The sequence below is a fragment of the Amborella trichopoda genome, chromosome 9, assembly GCF_054954075.1.
Source record: "Amborella trichopoda isolate Santa Cruz 75 chromosome 9, AtrichopodaSantaCruz75HAP2 v2.0, whole genome shotgun sequence".
NCBI classification, from domain to species: Eukaryota; Viridiplantae; Streptophyta; class Magnoliopsida; order Amborellales; family Amborellaceae; genus Amborella; species Amborella trichopoda.
The window spans coordinates 8,236,192-8,252,663 of NC_142344.1; the positions used below are offsets into that span (position 1 = coordinate 8,236,192).

General features: G+C 34.6%; 1 protein-coding gene and 1 non-coding gene across 6 annotated transcripts; one reads left to right on the top strand and one right to left on the bottom strand.

Annotated features, from left to right (window-relative positions):
- Positions 1-6,884: 6,884 nt before the first annotated feature.
- On the bottom strand, positions 6,885-14,467 carry LOC18424138 (RING/U-box superfamily protein). Of its 5 annotated transcripts, XR_016041306.1 has the most exons (11): positions 14,213-14,465; positions 12,942-13,128; positions 11,980-12,078; positions 11,594-11,695; positions 11,272-11,354; positions 11,072-11,188; positions 9,236-9,338; positions 8,694-8,797; positions 8,266-8,577; positions 7,786-7,970; positions 6,885-7,306 (listed from the first exon to the last, which is right to left on the bottom strand). XR_016041306.1 is itself a non-coding variant. In XM_020661652.2 (10 exons), the coding sequence occupies exons 1-10, from the start codon at positions 14,344-14,346 to the stop codon at positions 7,157-7,159; spliced, it is 1,692 nt and encodes a 563-aa protein (XP_020517311.1). In that variant the 5' UTR covers positions 14,347-14,467; the 3' UTR covers positions 6,885-7,156. The 5 variants fall into 5 exon arrangements, 3 of the variants coding, with proteins under 3 accessions (XP_020517311.1, XP_020517312.1, XP_088703795.1); XR_016041307.1 differs by lacking the exon at positions 9,236-9,338; XM_020661652.2 differs by having other exon boundaries at positions 8,266-8,797; positions 14,213-14,467.
- A 92-nt stretch (positions 14,468-14,559) lies between these two features.
- On the top strand, positions 14,560-14,631 carry TRNAT-UGU (transfer RNA threonine (anticodon UGU)). Its single transcript has one exon. It is a non-coding gene; the product is annotated as a tRNA-Thr (tRNA).
- The last annotated feature ends 1,841 nt before the right edge of the window (positions 14,632-16,472 follow it).

Below are 16,472 nucleotides of genomic sequence, written 5' to 3' on the forward strand. Positions count from 1 at the left end.
ATATATGCTAGTTTTAGAGCTTAAAATCCTATTTTTTTGTACAACTATAATGTTCAAGCCAAGATAATCAATGTAAAGCTTTTCTAATGCTTGAATTGTAATTTTTTTATGAGTTATGAGGTGAGACTTTACTTATTTTGATAAATTTGCAAGCCTATGAAACCATTTGCCTTTAAATATTAGAGAATTTCCACATCGATCATCATGGCTTGAACATTATGGTATGAAGAAAAAAAAAATAGAATTTCAAGTTCTCGTAACATATTATGTAGACCATCCATTTTGCCCCAAATCATATATCCGTAAGATTTGTACCCTTTTTTTAGTTTCAAATTTCATTGTCGTTATTAAAACCTAAGTTTAGAGCCATCATGAAAATTTCTATTGCCGACAATGCTATCGATTCGATGATTTGAGGTGAGGCTTTGTTTTGCTTTCAAAAACTCTGGGCCTATAAAAAATTCATTCTTTATATTGTTTTGAAGTTATTTACCAAAAAAAAACAAAGTTGAACGGTTTATTTATGGGATTTTATACAATGGAACCACTTATTTTGATACAAGAAAGGCACAATTATTTATGACCATCCGATATAAAATTTGATAGCTTGGTTATGTCACAAAGTTTGAAGCGATTTTTTTTTGGAACTTTGAGCTTGGTCAATGAAAATTATATGTAGCCTTCTACCAAAAATAAACAGTATCATTATATATTTTTCCTTTATTTAATTGCCCATCATTGCAAGAGAGGCTCCATTGTGGTAATGACCATTGTGCCCTTATGGCTGTTTGGGCACCAAAGTGCTCTCAAGATTTCTTATAACTTTATTTTAGGAAAGTATATAATGAGACAATTTACGTTTGATATGAGATGCTCGCAATTAATCTTGACCATCCAAGGTGAAATTTGGTGGCTGTATTTATTTCATTGGCCAAGCTCAATTCTTCAAAATAAATGTTTTCAAACTTTGTGCTATAAAATTTCACATGAGAAGGTTATAAGTAATTGTAATCTCCTTGAACCAAAGATAAATGGTTTCATTGTATACAATCTCATTTATTATTTTATGAAAAGAAAAATCCAAAATGAAAAACCCTAACATAGTGAATGAGAAACTTGCCCCAATACCATCAAGAGCTTCGCAAAAAGGAGATAATCTCATGAAAAAGAAACTTGCCTAAAAAAATAAAAAGCTATAAGAATTTCCCATTTGTTCCCATGTAAGCTTCACCGGTCAATTTGTGTTTGGTGATGAATTTGGCTTATATTTAAAAGAAATTTATATGATTATTTTTTATATTTTGGGAAATTTAGATAATGTCTTCAACATACTATATTTTACGTTTATGTCCCACTTTTCAATGCATTTAGTAACTTAATTTTATTTTATTCTATATATTGGATTGTGCTCAAATTTTGCATATTCAAACTTCATATTATGATATATTTGTAAAAATATACACAATACTTAAATAAAAATAAAATAAACAAAAAAATTAGATGTACAAATTTTAGAGATATATTGGTAAGTCATTTTATTTATTTAAAAAATACATACCTAAAATTTCAAGTGATTTGGATCTGTTGAAAGTAAAATAAAACTCAAGCACTACCGGACATCCATGATCGTCAGATCGACCCAGATTCAATCTGGGCCGTTGGGCTCATATGTTCATATGAGCTAGTGGGTTAATCTCATCTTTCCCCATATTTAAATTGTCCTATTTTTTAACTAGCATCTGAAAACAGGGCTCAAGGACCCGAATTGGGTACCTACCAGACCTAATTCAAGCTGGCCAGGCCAAGTAGGCCAATAGTTTAAAAAAAAGGTGCAATTAGCATACAGATGCATCCGTAGCTGTAGAGGTAAGGTGCACGTTCAAATTTTATCATGGTATATAATGTTGATGTAAAATATTCGTAGGATTATCTCAAAATCTATTTTTATATCTAATTATAGAAATTTAAATTTCAAAAATAGTTAACATCAAGTAGATCTATAAACATATGAAAATCTTGAAAATGGACGGTGTAGATAATATGTTGTAAAATGCACTATTTATGAGACTTAAAATCTTTTTATTTTTCATTATCATACATCTCAATGTCGAGATGATCAATCAAAAGATTTTTCAACATTAAAACTACCTTTTTCGATAGATTTTTTAGGTGCATCCGTAGTTCTACATGTTGCAACCTTACATAAACTTTTTTCTTAAAAAAACGAGAGAGAGAGACAAACTTTGCCCTATTAAATTTAACCTAATTGTCCCATCAAGCTTTTTAATTAAAAATATTTCGGACCTTAATGTTTAAAGTTGATCCAAAACTTGGGCTTTCGACCTTCAATGGCTGAAGTTGTGTTCCACTTTGTTATTGCCATTCCCTTAACTTTAGATTATTAGAAGCGGTGCAGGTGATTGTTCTGCCCTGCCAAAATGGAACGACATCATAGCTTGAAGGTATATAGTTGAGCTCTCGAAGAACTTTAGACCTTGTGTAAAAAGCATTGATCCTATTAGGTTAAACTTCGAGCCTTCAATTAAGGGACCTGAGCCAAGCCTGACCTGACTAGGTTTAACCCAAATCTGACTACAAGTGAATTGGACCAGGACCTGACTTGGACTCCAATTGGATCTAGGTAATTTGGACGCAGACCCGAGTCTTGACGCCAGCTCTAATTTGACTGTTCAGAGCATCAGCTCTATAAAAACTTTTCCCAAACCCATGTTAGCGCTGATTTGAAATATACACTCCTTTCATTATAATGAACAATCACAAAAAGAAAAAATTGAAACGGAATTTAAAAAGTATTTTTTTATCCCAATTAACACAGGTCGTCTATTTTGATAAGATGCTTAGATCTAGATCTTGGAAAGATTTTTTCTTTTTCAATTTTTTTAAATGGCTTTATTATCATTAGATAAACAATGTTAAAAAAGAAAATAATGATTTTGAGTTTGTAAAGGCTAAGATATTGAAATTCACCAAATGAATGGTCTAGATTCGTTGTTGGAAGGGACTCATTTTGACCATATCTAAGATTCAAATTGAACTCTTTTTTTGTGAATGCTTATTGAGATTAAGAGAGCATGTGTGCAAAATTTTGAGTCGTTTGCATCATACTATGATACAACCGTTGCATGAAATCATTGCATATATATATATATATATATAGAGGAAAAGTCTTCCCAACGCCTATAAGTAAAAATGAATAACCCTCATCACCGTCCAAGTTTCATCTCGCGGTCACGATTGTCAGGTAGTGTTTTTATTTTTTAGTTTTTTATTTTTATTTATAAATCAGAATGATCTAAAATTTGGAGAGTATATACATCTTACTGAGGCGCATCTAAAAAAAATATCCACAAAAAAATGGTTGACCAAAATACCCTCAAAATTTTTTAGGGGTATTTTGGTCAAATTTTTTCAAGTAAACTATTTATTTATATATTTTTCGAAGATTCTCCTATTTTTGATGAATACATGTTCCAAATTTCAGGTCATTCCGATTTGTAGAAAAAAAATAAAACAATATCAGATAATCGTGACCACGCGATGAACTTTAAACGGTGATGGGGGTAGGCAAAATCACTGTTCATTTTCGCCTATAGGCGTTGTGTAGTGTTTTCCATATATATATATATATATATAATATTATATAATGAGACAATCTTAAAAAACCATAGCCATTTGTTTAACCCAAATTTTAAAATATGCACTCTTTGCGTTCTAATGAACAATCATAAAACGAGAAAAAATTGAAAACACAACCTAAAAAATATTTTTTAGCCCAATTAACATAAGCCGTCTATTTGGGTGAGATATGTAGATCTAGACCTTAAAAGGATCCGTTTTCTTTTCAAATTCTTTACTATCATTAGATTAACAACATTAAAAAAAAAATTGATTTTGAATTCATAAAGGCCTAGATTTTAAAATTCACCAAATGGACGGTTTGGATTGATTGTTGGAAGAGGACTCATTTTGACCATATATAGGATGCATTTTTTTTTTTTTTAGGTATTACAGTTTCTGTGTTTTTTGCATGAAAATTTGACCGCACCAGATATGCTAGCATATATGATGCGGTTGATTTTTCTATGCCATTTGAAATAATTGGAGAGCCTATGGATAAAAATACTATTCATTTTCGCTCGTGTTTTGACTTCCATATATATAAATTAATATGTGTTTATATGTTTTGTATATTTTATATCAAGTCAACCCTGAACCAACCCAATAGAGTCCATACCAAACCTAGACCTAGACTCAACCCACTGAGGTCCAAAACATGGCCCAGAACTAGACCTGATTAGTCAACCTGGTAGCCACCCCTAGTTGTCAATGAATGAAAATATCAAAGAAAATGTATAAACAAAAAAATAAATATTATCAAGAAATTTATTAAACAATGGTAATTTAGATGGAAAGATATTAGCCTAAGCCCGAAACTCAAAACCTGAAACCCGAAACCCTAAACCCATAATCCAAAACCCGAAACCCTAAACCCTAAACCCTAAACCCTAAACCCGAAATCCTAAACCCTAAACTCGAAACCCGAAACCCAAAACCCTAAAACCCTAAACCCTGAACCTTGAAAACCCTAAACCCATAACCCATAACCCAAAACCCTAAACCCCGAAATCCTAAACCCTAAACCCGTTGTGAAAGAAGGCTAGGGAGTTGGTTATCAGTTGTGAAAGAAGGCTGGGGAGTTTTTGAAATTGATGTTTTGGCTGATCTAAAGAATTTGTTCAAGATTGGTAGAGTTAAGTGTAGGCCAAAAGTGAGGTGGTGTCTCCCGATGCATGAGTGTTATAAGTTGAACTTTGATGGAAGCAATTTTGGTAATCCGGGTATAGCGAGAAAGGGTGAGGTAGCATGTGATTGGAATGGGGTTGTGGTCTCATGCTACACAAGACCTTGTGGGATTAAATCTGCAAATGAGGCTAAAATAGCCTCATTTTTGCAAGGATTATGGAATTACAGGATAAGCAATAGGATGGGGTTTATATAGTGGAAGGGGATTCATTTAATACAATTTTATGGTGTAAGAAAGAGAAAAAAGTCCCGTGGCAGTTGCGACAATATTGGTTGGAAATTTTGGACCTAGCACCTGAGGGTCTCGTTCTATCATGTTTATCGGGAAGCTAATGGGGTAGCAGATGAGTTAGCTAAAGTAAGGGCTTCTCTTTCAAATTCAGTTAGTAGTAATGACGTTTTGAGTGTGTTGTAACTATCTTTTGGAATCTTTTGAATTATTAATAAAAAGCTTTTAATATTGTCAAAAAAAAAAAGATAGAGACAAAGGTGGCAATGGAGAAGGTGGCCCAGCCGTAAAAAAACTAAGGGTATAGGCCCTACAAAATGTGGCTTGGGATAGTACCCACCATAGGGCCATGTTGAGCCTGGGCCAAGCCATAACAAGGCTAGCCTAATTCATCCCGACCCAGCCCTTTTTGACCTTTATTTTTTTTTTCTATTTAGCCCACCCAGCCCCACCTTGATAAGGCTATGGCCCGGCCTTAGCCACAGCCTCCTTGGTTTGGTCCGTGCCTGGGCCAGCCCTATATGGACCGGGCTCGGGCCAAGGGTGGCCCGACCTAGGCTCGTCCCATTGCCAGCTCTTATTATAGAGGAAAGATAGCATCCTCTAAGTGCATAATGGGATTGATAAAGCACGTGCACACATGCTAACATAGGACGAACCCAAAAAAATAAAATCATATGCATGCGTTGTTCTGATGAAATAAATTTAAAGAAAGGAGTATTACATTCAATCTCCGATTTAGTTGAGAGAGAAAGTTAAAAGGACTCTTACATGAAGACAAAATGCAGATTGGATGCATAGATTAAACAAACTTTAGATGTGGAACACTAATTTTACATAGAAAAAATGTTTTCTAGAAAACATTTTCACATAACATGTTCACATGAAAATACTTTTCTAATTTTTACATGAAAATGTTTTATCCAGAAAGTATTTTCTAAAAAATATAATATGAAAATGTTTTTCATATGAGAATGTTTTCTAGAAAATGTTTTCTAGTGAATGTTTTCACATGAAAATATTTTTATATGAAAATATTTTCACATGAAAAATGTTTTCACATGAGAAATATTTTCACATGAAAATGTTTTATATAGAAAATGTTTTCACATGAAAATATTTTCATATAAAAAGTGTTTTCTCTATAAATGTTTTCTAGAAAATGTTTTTATATGAAAATACTTTTCACATGGAATTTCACATGAAAATATTTTCTAAAAAATATTTTGATATGAAAATGTTTTCTAGAAAATGCTTTTACTTGAAAATGTTTTCTAAAAACTGTTTTCACATGAAAATGTTTTCACATAAAATGTTTTCAAGAACATTAATTTTACATGAACACTATTTTGTTCACGTGAAAATGTTTTCTATAAGACATATTTACATAAAAAACTTCCCATCATGCGGTCAAGTGTAAAAACATTTTTATATCAATTAGTTGCCAATTGATATGAAAAGATACACTAAAATCAGTTGGTATAAAAATATTCCCACACTTATCGCATGAAAGCATTTTTTTCATACGAAAATGTTTTCTAAAAAATATTTTCACATGAACCAAACATGTTATATCCCTTCACTATATCAAGTATTAATGGAACATTTCATTGTTAGTTAAATTGCTTATTTTGTTGTACTTTGTCAATTACCATCCAATACCAAAATAACTAAAAAAGAGCATTTAATAATTAAAATTCTTTTGCGAATGTCAATACATTCAACTATAACCTTATGATGAACATTGGATGGTGATGAGCCATAAGTAAAATACTATAAAAATTTTACAATGAAGAATTAAAAATAGAAATAAATGTTAAACAAAATATGCTTTACGCCAAAGAATCTCACTATCAATAAACTTATACAAGCGTACAAGTTGCATTGGCATTCCTTATGGCAGCATGGTGCCAATCTTGGATTTCCATTATCCGTTGTGTAAACTGTTAAGAGAACCACAGTTGATTTGCATGCTATTCATTAGCATAGCAAAATGAATAAATTGGTTTGCTTGCTGGCAACCCAATTACAAATGGGCATCTCCAATTCAAAATAACAAATTTACATTTACAAAAAGAACATGCATGCACATGCAGCCTTCCATCATCGCGCTGATCTTTGAAAATAATGCTCAATTTGGTGGCAGCCACGAGACTGATTACTGTTATTGTTGTTATTGTTATTGCCTTGCTTGGCACCAATCTTGCACCTCTTGGGAGCCCTTTCCCACAATGACCCCTCATGCCCCACATCCTATATATTCACAAACAGAAGCTCATTAAATGATAAAAGCAAGGTTCACAAAACATGACAACGCTTGTTATAATTGCCAGTATAACTGTATTCGTGATTGACTGTTATATTAAGAGACATGCTATCTTGTAAATTACTTAAGGACAAAGTTTATATGATGGCAATAACTATCAATCCAATGATGTTAAGCCTTATTCCTTCCGGCCTGGTCCGGTATGGAATGAACTTAAAATCTGATGATCGAGTTGATTCCATGGCATGTGTGTATGTGTTCTGTGTTTGAGCATGAGAGAGAGAGAGAGTGAGAGACTTGTGTGTGTATTTAGAAACATGTATCATGCATGCCAAAGAAACTAAACAGAGTTTGTGAGTCTTCAAAACCAGAACATAGCCAGGAATAGCATAAACCAAGCAAAGAAAATAATAGAAGGAAAACAGAAAGCTGCAGGAAAAACTAAGATAACTAAAAGGAAACCTACAAAGAAGCTGTTCTGGGATCTTAATACTTTGATCCTTCCACCCCTGCCATCTGATCCAACAGCTATTAGATCACCACTGACCCCATGTCTTGGAATTGACGATCCAGATGAACATGCCTCACTTTGTGCTGGCCTGCACCACTTTGCACTAGCTCTCATGCTTGATCCCATTGAGCCAATAAATCCTGCAAATTAACTCCCTCTCCATTAAATGAATTTTATAACAGTGATTTCATTCCATATATTTTCTACTTTCCTTTGTACCAATTTTCCTTTTTAAACCTACTCCCAAGTTTTCTTGAGAATTTCTAAGAAAAACTAAAAGTTGTGAAAATATCCTGTAGAATTCCATGAAAAATTCCTAGATACAGGATTTGAACGTCAAGAAATGGAAAAAAGAACCGGTTTATTAGCTTTTATAGTAACTAAATTGCATTTGCAAAAGACTGCAGTTCCTGTAACTCAAAGAGAGACACTCACCAGGAGTTGAAATCGAATCAATATGGACAACTGAAGTTTCCTTCGTAATGGGAATGAAGGAAGATATATTTTCTAAGCTTTCAGCAACAAGTGATTCCTGCAAGCTTGTATCAAGTGGCCTGTTAACTGCTCCATCTCTCTTATTCTCAACCATCTTTACATTCCCTGATTTGGGGGGCATATTTTTTGTCGATGGTCCTATCAAATTAGTTTTGTGGGCCTCAGTTTCCTTGCAAATACGTGATTGAATTTGAGGTTCCAAGCCAGTGCTTGGAGTCTCAGGCACTGTAGAAGGATTCCCCCCATGGCCATCTATGATGAGACAAGCATCAGATTCGACATCAATTGAGATGGGTTTAACGGATTTCTCTTCCTTCTTAGTTGATAAACCAACAGGAGCAATTGTTTTCACTGAATTCAGCTCAAACCTGCTCAGATAAGCACTGTTCTCTACACCTTTGGAGATCGTCAGGGACCTTAATGCTTCGTTTTCTTTCTCTTCAAGAGCTCTCTCTAGTTCTTGTACTCTTGCCTGATTCATTTCACAAAAGCCATGTTACAATCAAATAGATTTGGAAATAATTTCGCAGTTTGGTCAAATTTCACTCATCAAATGGCTAGAAACAAATTGTTTTTGTTGACACTTAACAATGAAATTTCTAAAATTGGTATAGATCAAAAGATGCTCAAAATCAGATGGAAATCTATCATCATCATCATCTATGTAAATATTAAATCAGTTCAAAGCAATTAAAACTGAAAACCTTTATAACCAAAATGCTTCAAATGGGCTATTAGGGGTTGTGACTTCAGCGGGATCACATTATACATCCAATCAGATTTCATCATGCTTCTTGATCTACATACATACATACATATGTAGATATGTTTTTGTGTGTAAGCACGCATGCATAAAATCAGACACAAAGTAATAAGACAACTGATCCAAGAGATCAAATAGGAGGAGAACCTTCAGCTTCTTAATCTTTTCAATAGCCCTCTCAAACTTTTGAAATGAACGACTCTCTCCCCGTCCCAGCAAGTTGCATTGGGCCATCAACTCTTTATATCTCCTATAGAAGGGCATTCAATAGAAAATTCCACAACACATTAAAAGATTATATACAACAGCAGTTGACACTCGCTCAGAGTATACATGATGATAAAATGAATGGGAAGTCCATTCAAAGAGCATATTGTGTAGAAGGGCTTCTCGATACATAAAGAACAACAAGGTGCAGTTTAACATATATTGCTTGAGTGCTTAATAAAAGCTTGAGGACAACTCAAGTGAGATAGAAAAGGTTATTCAGCCAAAAAGTGAGTTAAGAAAATGTGGTTACTATCAAGGAGGCCAAAATGCTTAGGTGGGGCCTAAGTGGGTGCCCTGGGTGTCCTTGCTCCTAGGTGCTCACCTAGGCGCCCACCTCAAGCAGAATCATGGGCATCCTTGCTCCTAGGTGCTCACCTAGGCGGCCGCATCAAGCAGAATCATGGGCACCCTTGCTCCTAGGTTTGTGGGCATTTTTTAATGTTAAGCCTTTTAAGTTTGGCTTTTGAGAGAGAGAGAGGGGGGGAGGGGTCCCCCCTTGTTCTTAGCAGGCGCCTGGGCCCCCTGGCGGCAAGGCCGCCAATCCGCCTAGGTTGGTGCCACCGCCTTCTTGAACATTGGCTGTAGTCTTAATGGAGTGAATTGCGACTAAAAAAGAATGTCTATGCCATGGCTTAAGTTTCATGAAGCTATGTATTCATCTTTCATTGCTAGCGGTGAAGAAGCTCTGTATGAAGCATATTATAGAATTACACCTGTTATATCATACTAATAGGACAGGCTAAGAAAAATCATAGTCCATTGGGTCATCACTATCCACTGTACTATTGGATGATTATGAAGAATAAGAAAGAATGTTACCCACCATTGGAGCCATGTCTTGTTCCAGTGGATCCAAATCTCTCTCTCTCTCTCTCTCTCTCTCTCTCTCTCTCTCTCTCTCTCTCTCTCTCTCTCTCTCTCTCTCTCTCTCTCTCTCTCTCTCTCTCTCTCTCTCTCTCTCTCTCTCTCTCTCTCTCTCTCTCTCTCTCTCTCTCTCTCTCTCTCTCTCTCTCTCTCTCTCTCTCTGCCATAACCCATCTTGTAAATATGTTGGTAATGGCCAGGCCTGGCCCTAAAAAACTAGGACTTTGGGCATAAAATTTGGCCCAAGGGCAGGGCCAGCACGGTCTGAGGATCGGGAAGGGCTGACCTTGAGCCATGGCCTAGACAGGTTTGACCCATCCCAGCCCCTTTTGTACTTATTTTTTATGCTTTTGTTTACTTTTATTCTAATTGGCTGGCCCAGCCCCAACAGGGCATGGGCCGGGACCTCTTCATGCCCTATCCACTCAGGCTGGCCCTATAGGGACAAGGGGTAGGGCTGGCTGAGCCCACTGCCACTCCTAATGTGAATGTCTATTATTGCCAATGGACAATGGATTTCCCATAGTCCATTAGATTGTGGCATAGGTTCCTGATTGTTATCAAATAATCAAACCTAACTTTTCTGGTATGGCCATATTTTTCTATACCTTTTAGCCTTTTAATATATGCTAAACACCCACAAAAACTTTCAAGGATGGACATCAAGATCAATAACCACAATGATAACATCAGATGCTAATTCCTACAGATCTGACAGTTCTAGTGGTTTTTAAAGGCGTACTTATTATTACAAAGGACGAGATTTTTTTAGAGTTTCTATGATATCATTGCTCTTTCAGATGCAAATTCGTACAGATTATACTGTCTGCCAGTGATATAAAGGCTTACTTATTGCGAAGAACAAGAGATCTATTGAGAGTTTCAATGATATCATTGATGTTTGACCCATGGCCAATGGATGCAAGCCTCAATACGTCCTCTTCATCTAAATCCAAATCTGACACCCTGTATGTCAAATAAGAGAAGAAAAGCATATAAGGAATGAGGAAAATAACAAACAAGGATGTATTCAGTGTGATAAGTCTCACAATTTGTATGATGCAAGCTCTTTGGCCAAAGATAGACTCCTCTCCTGTAACCTAGAGCACTCAGAAGTTGATTTTGAAAGTTCCTGCACATGTAATCAAACAAAAGAATTAAAAAGGTCTCCAGAAAAACAAAAAGAAAACTAATACAAGAGCTGAGACTAGGAAAATGGCACCATACTTTGTTAACCTTGCGTGTTCATTATTATTCAACTAGACAGTCAACTTTGCGTGTAGCAAACTATACAACTAGACAGTCAGCTTTGCGTGTTCATTATTATTCTTAGAACTTAAGAACATGACATTATGAATTTCAAATCATTACTTCAATATTTCTTTGAAGCACATGTTGTATGCCGATTTTCTCTTTAAGAATAGCATCTCTGGCAGCCTCAGATTTCTCAATGCAAGACTTGGTCACAGACAACTGCAACAATAAGAAGAGAACAGTCAAAACTCTCTCTAAAACAACCCCTGGCTATTTGCGAATTTGTAAATACAGGCCTGGAATGACAATTATTACAACAAATACAAAACAAATGATGACAATGGGGCAATTATAATGAACAAGTTTCTATATTTTTAGCTCTTTGAATTTAACTATGCAAGACTAACAAATATGTGAACCAATCAATAAATATAGACAAGTCACAAGTGACATTTGAGTTTAATGCATGAAATGATTCAAAATACATAAAACTTCAGTATTACCTCCTCATTTAGCTCCTTAAGAGATTTCTGCTGCAAAGTAATGGCACGATTCGCAGCAGCAAGCTGCCCCTCCAATTTAGCCACATCTGCTTGCAATGCCTTTAGTACATGGTGCAAATGAAGAACATATTAAAAAAAAAAAGCATGGTGCAAATGAAGACTACAATTAAGCTTCCACAAATGCTATGCCATCACAATTCCCAGCTTCTAATATAATTTGATAGGTGATTTGAAGAGATCAGGAGGAATGGTTCTTATTAAGCATTAGAATTGGGTCCTAATGATTTACATACTAGTGACACAGCCAAAACGCCTAGAAGTTTTACAAATAGCAACACAATTTTTCCCTTGGGAGTAGAATAATCAGAAACAAAATTTTGAGACATCTTACTCAAAACTGTCTTACTCAAAACTGTACTATGTCAATGAGGTACAAGACTTCAAGAGATTGATATCATACATCAATCTTTGCATTAATAATTGAATTGATTTCTATGGTGGTTTGAAGTTGCATGAGGTAGATAAATCAACAGGTAATCTAGTCCCAGACAAACCAGCAATTAAAAGTTGTGCTTAGTTTGATCATGAAAATTGGACTTAAAGAAACCCATATACTACTAATACTATAATAAACTCATAATAAAAGGGAAGGGGGAAAGCCAAATAGACGGGAGAAAGCATGAGGAAGTTAAAAGGTATGCCTGTTTGTGACAGAGAGCACAAACCCAGAGTATCTCACTTTCACACAATAAATTACCCTATACCAAGCCTCATTAGTAGTCTTAAAACTAACAGTGACATCCAGGGTTAAAAAGCAGCCTACCCAACCAAAACAAAACTCTCTCTCTCTCTCTCTCTCTCTCTCTCTCTCTCTCAGACACACACACACACAGAGCAGGGAAAATCCCAACAAAAATGATACAGCATTTTTAATGAAAGACAACTGAAAACACACAGCTCACCTCAGCCTTCGCATGATCGACCTCACCAGAACCTGAAAGGTATGATTTTTTTGAAGCATCAGGATGCATGCATTCAGATATTGACTGAAAGAAAAGCCTGGTAACATTCTTCTGGCTACAGTGTTGCTTGCATATAGGGCAACTGTTCTTCTTCCCAACAGGGCAATACTCAAACCATTGTTGTAGGCTATGTCCAACAAAATACTCAAGTCACTAAAATCCCAACAAACAAAATAAATAAATTTCTGAGACAAAAGGAACAATTTTTACGTGCTCTCTGGGTAAAAACGCATGTCATCAAAATTCCTAAGAATAAAGAAATTGAGGAAATTTCTTAGACAAAGGAAGCACTTGTGCATGTTTTTTCTAACTGAAAATTGTTGGAATCCCAGCAAGGAATGAGACTCAGAAATTTCTGAGACAAAATGATTCATTTCTACCCTTCTTCCCATCATTTGCTAAACTATTAAAAACCCAATAAGAAACTAAACAAACCTTGAAATTTCTGAGACCAAAGAAGTCACTTTTGCAGGCTTTTCTACCCAAACTCAATTCATTAGAAACCCAACGAGAATTAAATTTCATGAAATTTCTAACACACACAAAAAGAAGAAAAACATCGCTGCACACTTCACCAAGAAATTCAGGCTAGTGAAATCCAACAACGAAAAATTAACGAAAATAAACTCCTGAGACAATGCATTTCCTAAAGCTATTAAAAACCCAATAAGAAATGAAAGCAAAAATTTCAAACAAAATGAAGTAATGAATTAAGGGCTTTTCCACCCAGTGAATTGATCCATAAAAACCCTGACATTTCTGAGACAATAGTAGTCACTTTTGCAGGCTTTTCCACCCAAACTAAATTCAGTAGAAACCCAACAAGAAAGAAATTCAGTTAAATTTCTAACACCCAAAAAAGAATAAAACATTGTTTCACACTTCTCCACCTGTTAATTCAGACCAGTGAAAAGCCAACTAGAAAAAAAAGAAAACAAAAATAAACTCATGAGACAATATTGAACATTTTTTTCGAGCTTCTCCCCCCAACAACTCCATTCTTAAAAACCCAACATTGCAGAAGCTTCTGATTCTGAGATTTCATAAACAACCATTGCCACAAAAAATCAATCCATGAAGAAACCCAATAACCAAAAACACAAAATTCGTTAAATAACACCCAATACAGTAGTAGCCATTTTCATTCAGTAGCTCAATCCATCAAAAACCAAACAAAAGAAGCAAAAGGAAACAGAGAGGGAAAGGAGTACCAGAGGTCGTGAAAGACATGGCCGCATGTTGAGATGCATCGGAGATCCTCTGTGATAGGCTTGAGATCTTCGAAGCATATGCTACAAATGGTCTTCGCAAAACTGCTTTTATCACAATCTTGTGATGACTGCATTTTTTTAGCTTCATTTGATGGGAGGTTCAGTTTTGATGGAGAGATTTTGTTTTTGTGGGTGGGTTTTTCTGTACCTGAATGTGATTATGAAACGCGGGGAATCCAAAGTTTTGAGGGGATAAAAGGCGGGAGGGAAGTGAAAGGCACAAATAAATAATGGCTGAGAATAATAATGGCTAAGGATAATTTAATTTAAAATAAAATCAAACAATGGCCTCTATAGCTCAGTGGTAGAGCGTCAGTCTTGTAAACTGAAGGTCTGTAGTTCGATCCTGCATGGAGGCAGATATTTTATTTTGTTTTCGACCCCTGAAAATTTATTTTGTTTTTGACGGCTATGAGTCCGATATTTTATTTTGTTTTCGACCCCTGAAAATTTATTTTGTTTTTGACGGCTATGAGTCCCGTAGAAATGAGTTTGTTTTTGACGGCTACTATGAGTCCTGGACCCCTCGTAGAATTTTATTTTGTTTTTGACGGCTGAGTCCCGATAGAAATGAGTTTCTCCACCATGGAGATCATGAATATCAATAAATAAATAAATTTTAAAAATTAAAAAATAACTATATTAAAATAATATTTGGACTATTAGTTTCAATCGTTTTTAGATAGATCACCAATTTACATCCATTATTTTGTTTTTGACGACTATGAGTTCTGGACCCCTGGAAATTTTTTTTTTTTTTATGGCTATGAGTCCGGTAGAAATGAGTTTGTTTTTTACGGCTACTATGAGTCATGGACCCCTCGTAGAATTTTATTTTGTTTTTGACGGCTATGAGTCCCGGTAGAAATGAGGTTCTCTAACATGGAGATCATGAATATCAATAAATAAATAAATTAAAAAATAATTATATTAAAATAATATTTGGACTATTAGTTTCAATCGTTTTTATATAGATCACCAATTTACATCCATTATTTTGTTTTTGACGACTATGAGTTCTAGACCCCTGGAAATTTATTTTGTTTTTGACGGCTATGAGTCCCAATAGAAATGAGTTTGTTTTTTATGGCTACTATGCGTCTTGGACCCTTCGTAGAACTTTATTTTGTTTTTTACGACTATGAGTCCCGGTAGAAATGAGTTTCTCCAACATGGAGATCATGAATATCAATAAATAAAAAATTTAAAAAAAATAAAAAATAATTATATTAAAATAATATTTGGACTATTAGTTTCAATCGGTTTTAAATAGATCACCAATTTACATCCATTATTTTGTTTTTGACGACTATGAGTTATGGACCCCTAGAAATTTATTTTGTTTTTGACGGCTATGAGTCCCGGTAGAAATGAGTTTGTTTTTTACGGCTACTATGAGTCTTGGACCCCTCGTTGAATTTTATTTTGTTTTTTACAGCTATGAGTCCCGTTAGCAATGAGTTTCTCCAACACGGAGATCATGAATATCAATAAATAAAGAACATTTAAAAATTAAAAAATAATTATATTAAATAATATTTGGACTATTAGTTTCAATTGTTTTTAGATAGATCACCAATTTAAATCCATTATTTTGTTTTCGATGACTATGAGTTCTAGAACCCTGGACATTTATTTTGTTTTTGACGGCTATGAGTCCCGATAGAAATGAGTTTGCTTTTGACTGCTACTCTATGTCCTGGACCCCTCGTAGAATTTTATTTTGTTTTTGACGGCTATGAGTCCCGGTAGAAATGAGTTTCTCCAACACGGAGATCATGAATATCAATAAATAAATAAATTTAAAAAATTTAAAAATAATTATGTTAAAATAATATTTGGACTATTAGTTTCAATTGTTTTTAGATAGATCACCAATTTACATTCATTTTTTAAAGGGTACAGTTTGCATACGGACGCATCCGTAGGTGTAAAGAGGTGGACCTTCAAATTTTATCATGGTATATAATTTTGCTGTAAAATGTTCTTAGGATTATTTCAAAATCTATTTTTATATCTAATTATAAAATTTTATTTTTAAAAATGGTTAAAATCAAGTAGATCAATAAACATATAAAATTCTTGAAAATGGACGGTGTATATAATATGATATAAAATGCATTATTTTTTAGACTTAAAACCTTTTTATTTTTCATGGTCATACATCTTGATGTCGAGATGATCAATCAAAAGGTTTTTC

What these genes read in the sequence shown, in the direction of transcription:
- LOC18424138 (XM_020661652.2), bottom strand. Translation starts at nt 14,346, where the DNA reads ATGCAGTCATCACAAGATTGTGATAAAAGCAGTTTTGCGAAGACCATT. An exon ending in CATGTCTTTCACGACCTCTG is followed by an intron (nt 13,129 to 14,212) that starts GTACTCCTTTCC and finishes TGTTGGACATAG; the next exon opens with CCTACAACAATGGTTTGAGT. An exon ending in TTAAGGAGCTAAATGAGGAG is followed by an intron (nt 11,696 to 11,979) that starts GTAATACTGAAG and finishes TTATTGTTGCAG; the next exon opens with TTGTCTGTGACCAAGTCTTG.